At 32.6% G+C, this 8,614-nt stretch overlaps 1 protein-coding gene across 1 annotated transcript; it reads right to left on the reverse strand.

Moving 5' to 3' along the window:
* Window positions 1-1,373: 1,373 nt before the first annotated feature.
* On the reverse strand, window positions 1,374-7,588 carry LOC146541787 (uncharacterized). The gene is made up of 3 exons (XM_085195785.1): window positions 7,538-7,588; window positions 6,784-6,968; window positions 1,374-1,832 (listed from the first exon to the last, which is right to left on the reverse strand). The coding sequence occupies exons 1-3, from the start codon at window positions 7,586-7,588 to the stop codon at window positions 1,796-1,798; spliced, it is 273 nt and encodes a 90-aa protein (XP_085051911.1). The 3' UTR covers window positions 1,374-1,795.
* Window positions 7,589-8,614: the final 1,026 nt, after the last annotated feature.

An 8,614-nucleotide genomic window follows, 5' to 3' on the forward strand; every position in this document is an offset into this window, starting at 1 on the left:
ACTTACCACATTTGCGGTTTCTTATGTAGGTCTTTAACAGATTAAATAAGTAGGATCTCTTTCATAATTAGTAAAACACTTAAAGACCTATAAATCTTCAAATATACATGTCGGCTAAATATTTGTACTATCCAAGCAATTCACACTCAATTTCTTAGCAAATATTTAGTTAACACTAATAGACGTGCGCGGGACTTATCAACTTGTCATCGCCGCGTCGCGTCGCCGTCCTTAAAGCGGACAATACACGCTTAAATAATAATATTGTACAATATAGGATGTTTCCTATCGAACAATTGAAATGTTCATAATGTTTTTTTAAATAATTTCCCGTTTAACGGTGAAGGCAAAAATAAGTTACTTTTAAGACAATAATATAAACATAATTCGTGTGGTAATCGTGAGCTGTAATATAAACTTTTGAATATTTAAAAATAACATATATATTGCGGAATGAATTTACACAATAATATCAATCACGTATGGGCGGCTTTAAGGGCGTTCATTCAGTGTACGAGTATTGTAGCATATTTATGAATTAGAGAGTTTGGACGTCTGCCAGTGGTCGGCTCTATTTCTGCCATCGTTAACATCGCCGCCACCTGACCCGGCTCTTGTTTTATAGCGTTGAGCTTTTGATTTGGATAGTATCACAATCACAATTATATAAATATGTTTTTATGAGTTTGCTTTAAATAGGTATGAGTATTAAAATCACGGTTTTTTAGAAAAATACTAGGTATATTATATATACTAGGAAAAAAACAATCGTGTTATACTAGGAATAGCGTTGGTCTCTACCGTAATATATATCGAGCTTTTGAAGCGGTGTCAAATAACTCTTGACTCGATCTACTTTGATAAGAAAGCGACAGACGCTAATGAGAAAGATACTATATAAAGTTATTTTCACAAGTTAGATTACGATTTCTTGAGTCAAATAAACCAAAATATTCATTTTTATACGTATAAATTTTGTTATTATTAAAAGGCATATCTTAAATATATCTCCATCATTGTACATATATCTGATATATTTATCAAAATCGAACTTGTATTTTTACAATAAAAAATGAAAGGTAATCTTAGTCGTTGAGGTACGAAATACTTACACAAGCTGCAAAATCTTGGTATATTTGTTTAAAAATGTGTTCGATGCGCCGAAAAAGATTGAAGATGAAGAACTACTGCATTACTAGATGAGGATCCATATAGGACGCTAAAAAAGTAAGAGCCTTTGACATTGAAAGGATATTCATATAAAAATATAATAATAAAATCAATTGAATATTCATAGGAACACAGAAATAACTACTAAAAAAAATACTACACTACTAACTACTAATGTAATAATGATGAAAATAAAAACAAAATTAAAACTTAATAAATTTATTACAAAAACCACTGTCTCAACGTGTCATGTCATTGTCTAAAAATATTAGCATTACACCAACCAAGATACATTTAGTTATTTGACGTTTTATGTAAATTGTGTTATACAAACAAACACTTACATTTATAAATATATTGAAATTTCATATAAAAACACTGACTAGTTATTTTTTTTTAATAAAAAAAATCAATACATAAATAACATTTGTCTTTCTCATGACTTATATTTTATATAATTTTGGAATAGTTGACTAGATGATGTTTTATCCTTCTGTTGAGCTTGCAGGGTTCGTGGATAAATGCTCTGGAGTATACCGACATACTTATAAAGTAATAAATAGCTTAACACTAAAATTACGGTTTCTTAAATTATAATTTACAATGTGTAACTATCCACCATCCTTCATTGGTCTCTTTTGTTGTCTTGCTGTTGACCACATCTGGAAAGAGAAAAGTTAAATTTATATTTATAGGTAAAAACCTCCTAAATGGGAACGTAGTGCTACTAGGTTCGCAGGTTCCCTCTGCACTCCCTGTTATTTGTAGGATAAAGTAGAGGTATATTAACACCGCCATGGTGCAGTCCAGCTGTGTCGTTATGGTAATAAGTGAATTAGTATTATCGATTCTAGCACGGCATTACGCATAACACGGTACCCTGAGAACCTACTGTAAGACACTATCACTGACGTTCCGAATATTTGCCTCACTTCCCTATTCGAGGTATATGTGGCCTGGTGGAACTGGACGTCGCACCTCGTTCAAACATAGCGGGGAAATTAAAGTAATTTAAAAATAATTAATTTCCGAAATTCAAATTCAAATTCAAAATATTCTTTATTCAAATAAACTTTATAAGCACTTTTGAATCGTCGAATGTACATGTCAACAAAAAGCTACCACCGGTTCGGAAGGCAGTTCTGCTGAGAAGAGCCGGCAAGAAACTCAACAGTTGCTCTTTTTAAAGTCAATGGTATATTTTACTATTACATTAGCTGGCAGCTGTCCTGCCTGACATTCAATAGACATTAATTCCATACATGCTTATCCTCTAAATATTCTTGAACAGTGTAATAAGCTTTACTTGTTAGAATTTTTTTTACAGATATTTTAAATTTTAAATTTTGAATTTTTAAATTTTAATCAAAAAATTAAATGGGAATCAAATCCACATACCATCTTTAAAGATGCTGTGCTACTGTTCAATACATGCCTAATAAGAAAATTATCTTTTAGAAAACCGTTCTTTGTAAAAGATTTATTTAAGCTCATAATATAAAAAGTTTTTTTCTCAATTCTTAGAGATATATAAAGAGGGTGCTTATAAAACTCTGCTATACTACTATTTCACAATATTTTATTGCAGTTTCAACAATTTTGCTTCAGCTGAAAAAAATATTCATAAAATAGCTAAATAGTGTTCACGAGAGATAAAAAATATGAAAATAAAAGTAAGAATGTACACTAAATAAGAGGCATTTGGCACTCGCATCTGATAGAGATTATTAATATTTTTATATAAACGTAGAGATCACACAAAAAATAAGGATGAAACCAGGCCTCAGGGCCTCTTGTGGCGCATGGAGACAAGCGTGCGATTAAGCGCGTGCAGTAGTGGATTCGATTCCCACTCGAAGCAATTAAATATTTGATATTTTCATTTCCTCGCTCTGGTAAGAATCCAAAGCGTGACGTTAAGTTCTGCGACTCAACACGCAATGGTTGTAGCATACGGAAGAATTTGGGAAATAGACTTCTATTCTCCGTTCCCATTAAATATTGTTTTAATGGGAACGGAGTGTTTAGGTTTCCAGGTTCCCTCTGCTTAAAATAAATATAAACCAGCGAACAGTTTTATTAATAACTAAAACGAAACAGTTTTGTTATTTAAAGATCAATCTATGTTCGTGGTGAAGGACAAGGGCGCCCGCTACAAGACTTGTGTCACCAAGTAACTAAATATAACTCCCTCTAAATTTACACGGAAAAACTCTATTTCTGACATAATGTGAAAAATCAACCATGATTTATGACTTTCAGAGCAAGAATAGATAATTGATGCTCTTTACAAGAATTTGAGTTTTAAAGATTACTAGAAAACGTTGGCTTTGATCATTTTTTATTGTCTACACATTTAGTGTATTCGTTCGTCGGTCGTTAGTTTGAAATCATGTGATGTCGTAAATTTACTTATTCTAGAAAAAATAAAGCTTTAAAGCATATATTTGATATATAATATCAAGACGTGAGGACTGTTCCAACTTGAAGGAATAAATAACTTCCATTCTCTCGCAAGACAGAGGCAGGGTTGGGTTCCGCCGTACACGCAATGATTCAACGTCTTGAAAGTTGACAACGAAAAGTAGAGAATGGAGTGACACTAGATTCACTTTGCCTTTCCTGCTATATGCGGAATATTAATTGAGTATTAGACATATTGCGATATTAAGAGCCGCCAATCAACTCAAAATTCTTGCTGAATAAAGAGTGGAGTGCTTAAACACTAAGTTCACTCTGCCTGACAAAACAAAAAGGCTTATCAAAGCGAATACGAACAAAATACACTAGTAAAAACAAATTACAACAGACACACGTGTGCTTATCAAGAATAGTTAATTAATTTAACAAAGTAGCATCGTTTGTAAGCTGCAGATGCGTAGCACTAATACGCAGATAGAGATTAATTGCAAGATGTCCAGCCTCCGTGATATACTGTGCTCTGATATACTATTCTCAGTACTGGACAGGTGAGTATTTACAGACCTGATGTATTGAAGCCAAATATATTATAATTTACCTGCAATTTTGTCTTTGTGAGCTCCCTAATTTTAGAATTATTAGTGAGTTGTCAAAGAAAGTGTCTTTTTTATGCAATGAATGTTATGAAATCTATTTGTCTCTCTGTCCGTTTCATTTTTTGTCTTGCCGTCTGTCAAGATAATTGTTATCAAGATTCTTCCTACTGGTATTAAGGCATAAGATTAAATGGAGGTATTTAGGTGTACAACTCTTAAATAAATCAGCTCACTCACTTTTGATTGCAAGCATTTACCTACGCATTGCTGCATTCCCTATAATCAAAACTTATTGACCCAGATATTCCCATGGGCCCCGACATAAAATTCGGCAAGAAATGAGAACACTCAGTACAAATTACAGGAAAAGCTTAAGCCAAGTAAAACGCAGAAACTAGAGTTCTGTTTAAAAACAATTCTGTAGATGTATGAAGATAAAAACAATAATATCAAGCATATATTTTCTATTAAAATCTAACCAAAACGTTTTTAAATATTGGCTAGTATTAGACTATCTACTTGGATGGTTTCAAATCTTTTACTAGCAATTAGTTTATTATATAATAATTTCATAATTAAAAGCTATTAGACACATAATTCGCTTCAAAATATTAAAGTCGTTGTCCGAGGTGACAGAACAGACAGCATATTTAAACTCAAATGACGTGTTTATAAGTAAAAAATTGTTTTGATATTCACATTTGGCACAAGCACCGGTCACGTACCTACCTACATACATACATACATATGTAGGAATGTACGTATTACATTAAAATATTCATATTCTCACGAAACTCGGTCTTTCGGTACAATTGGACGGATAATTTTAGAGTCAACGTTGTTTTGAAGAGACGCAGGCGCTTCACTCGGTTATAGATAGTTGTACTATGTCATCATCATATCATCTCGATTTCAATCTAAATTCGTGGATTTTATTAACCTAGTGGATGTTTTTTTTTGTTTTGTTTTATTTTAGCATCATCTCTGGTATTTTTGAGGAGTGGGAAGTTAGAAAAGAATGTGTCACTTCGTACTTTACTCTCGCATATTTAGATATATCTTTGAATTTCAAAAAGACGGATTTCAATTTATCCGTTTTACGTTCAGTCTGACTTATTGATGACTAGTGGCCCTCGCGTGGCTTCGCCCGCTTGTACAACACAATTATTTATTTTCTCATCTCTATTACTTTAATCTAATAACATTATTATTTTAAAGATAATATCCATAAAATACTTTATATTGACATTACTCTTTTTATTTCAGAACCGGAAAAGAAACAATAAATGTAATGTGAATTTTGCCAGAATTTAGCCGGTTTAGCCGTTTGTGAGATTAGCGTCAACAAACGCACAGACAAACAAAAAAATCACTGTTTTGGGTTACATTACATTATTAAAGGCCCCCAATAATATTTTTTATTATATATCTTTCATGTACAGACACCGATCCATTACGGTTTTATTAAATTAAGTATAGATAGTGTAAAGCCAATAGTATACTCGTATAAAGACTTTTTAACTCAACTTATAAGACAATTCTAATATGTTAAGTAATAATAATTACGAAAATACGTAATATAAACAAGGTAATTAAAATCTATAGGTACAAATTCCATGAAATTAAAATAGAAATGGGTGACGGTGATTGCAATCAACCGACGACATGTTATTTAGGCGATAGAAAACTGAACAAGCAGTTGAATATGCTGCTTCGTTGCTCCCTACGAAATGCATAAACAATTTATATAAAATTAAAATAATACTACTACCGTTACTAAGTATTGGCATCCCTGTAATGAGGTTACAAATCCAATGTGACATCTCTGGCACGCGCTGGTTGAGATGCCACATCGAAACAAATACAGTACGGTCAATAAGTCTTGGCTACTATTGATAACATGTGGTTTTTTCACCACAGAGGTTATATTTTAAGAAAATGCGTATGGTCTCCAAAAAAAATTTGATTTAAAAATAGCAAACGACTTAGGTATGTTGTAAAAAAAAAAATTATAAAACCTAAGACATTTATACATATTTTTATTTATAGCGACACAGGCAGGAAATGTCTGTACTACTCATAATGATTATGGATTCCATTTCTCTTTCATCTGGAACAATGGGGATACTTGAAATATTTTTGTTACTTAGGTCTGGGAGATGGACTTCGCCATTCCGAATTTCATTCAGCCAGCCTAACGATTATTGTATCTTAATAAGATAATATTTAAATTTTCTATGGCATAGCTAAATATCATCAATGAAAAAGTTAATCGCTCATAAAAATGAGATGAAACGGATATAAGCGTTAATTACCGCACCAATAATTTATTCATAACGGCCGGTATTTATTGCAAATTATTTGCAATGTGGTTACCATTTTATTACATTAGCGCTGCCAACATATTTTATAGTTTACGAAGTAATATTATACTACAGAGAATTGACAGGAAACGATATATAAAAGAGCGATATAAATCTACAAAATGAAGACCTAACTATGACAAATCAATCATCGAATGATTAGTTGATATTTTGAAAGTCCTAGAATAACTACATATAAGATAATTTTGTTAGGCATAACTTAAAGGGAGCACCTCAGAACATTCCGGAGTAAAGTAGCCAAAGACTCGCTAGGAGCAGCACCAGGATGAGGTAGGTGGCGATCAGATTCGTCGTCTCGTGGTTCGGCATCTTGACACACGCTCACTGGACAAGAATCTCCAGAAAACTGACTTGTGACACTAAAATGTCCCCGCTCGTGCGCCCGCGCACCACGCCCCTATCCCAAGCCAGATATCCACATTTATAAATATGATTGTAATTATAGACCTGTCGTTGACAGGATTTCGGTTAATTTTAAACACTGATAACAATAACAACAAACGTGCCGTAGCGCCTTACTAATGTTACATTATATGATCTTTAGGGATATAAGATGAAATATTTTTGAATTTAGACAAGATACAACACTATTAACGGCAATGTAATACAATTTTTTTTGTAAGTCTGAAAGTACTTAGAAAATGACACCTCCTAACAACAGACAATTTGATAAAATAAACATGATGTATTATAAAATTAAATTAACTTCCTACGAAAGCTCCAAGAAACAGTTAAAGATAATCTGGAATTGATAACATTAAATTTAAAGGCGTAACATTCGGTATACACCTTATATTTAAAAAAACAATAGAAAAAAAGGAACTTCCAACCAAAACGTCCTGAAATTATTTATTGAAACTTTCCCTAAAAATAAAATCACACCACGTTCACTGTCACAGACTCGCACAGACTTACACTCTAGAAGACAACGGAGTAAAGAAGCCACAAGAAGAAGAGAAGGATCACGAGGATCATGTAGGTGGCGGCGAGGTTCACAGTCTCGGCGTTGATCGGCATGATGGCTTGCAACAGAACTGATCGATTGCTGATCCTACTGACTCCAGGCTACGTCATTGTACAGAGACGAATCGGTTAAGGACACGCTTATATTTTATATTCTTAAAATTACTGGACAAATTATTAAAGAGAAAAGGGTATTGTTCACTTTGTAAGCGTATTTGTGGATTCAATCCCTAAGAAGAGGTAAATAGTTAAGAAGTAAGTATAAATAATTTTTAAAATGTGTAAATATCTCTCATTTACATAAAATACATATTTCGAAACATAAATACACTTTTAACTATCTGATCGCCAGACTTTGCCTAGTTACGATTCTATTTTTAGTGTCATCGATGATGTGACATCTAATATCTGTATATTCGAATACACATAGAATACTCAAATGGCTTTTACTTTTATTATTGTAAAGTACGTATTCACTATTAATTACTTAATTATAAACATATTCTGAAAATCCATATTAATATTGAAAAAAAACAACGATTCAGATTTACCTTCTTTTGAACAATATTTGCAAAAGCTCTGATCTGAATCTGCTGATTCATTAATGAAACACCACGTATAAGTATATTCTACACAAGGATGAAGAAATAAATTAATGTTCCTTAACATCTGACGGAATTCTTCAAATAAATTTTACATACCAAATTTTGACTGAACATACATTATTAGATGGTAATTTTAAAATTAATAAACTACAAAATAAATAAATCATCTTCATGCTGTGTCACGCACACAACAGGGTACGTAGACGGAACCTAGTATAAGACACTCCGTTTCCCATTGTAATTTCTCAGTTATTCAAAATTTAAACAATTTAATTTCATTAATTATGAATAATAAGCTCCCTATTTACTCACCATTTAAAACGCCGAATACAACAGCCACAAAGACACCAGCAGCAACAGCAGAATGAAATAGGTGGCCACCAAGTTGGTTCCTTCCGAGCTGGAGATCATTTTGACCCTTCGACAATCGCGTACCGAACGAAACTAAACTAAATACAGTGGGAACAAAGAAAGA

This window comes from Heliconius melpomene, chromosome 1, assembly GCF_056956725.1.
Source record: "Heliconius melpomene rosina isolate 202511_hmr_F chromosome 1, ASM5695672v1, whole genome shotgun sequence".
In the NCBI taxonomy this organism is placed as follows: domain Eukaryota; kingdom Metazoa; phylum Arthropoda; class Insecta; order Lepidoptera; family Nymphalidae; genus Heliconius; species Heliconius melpomene.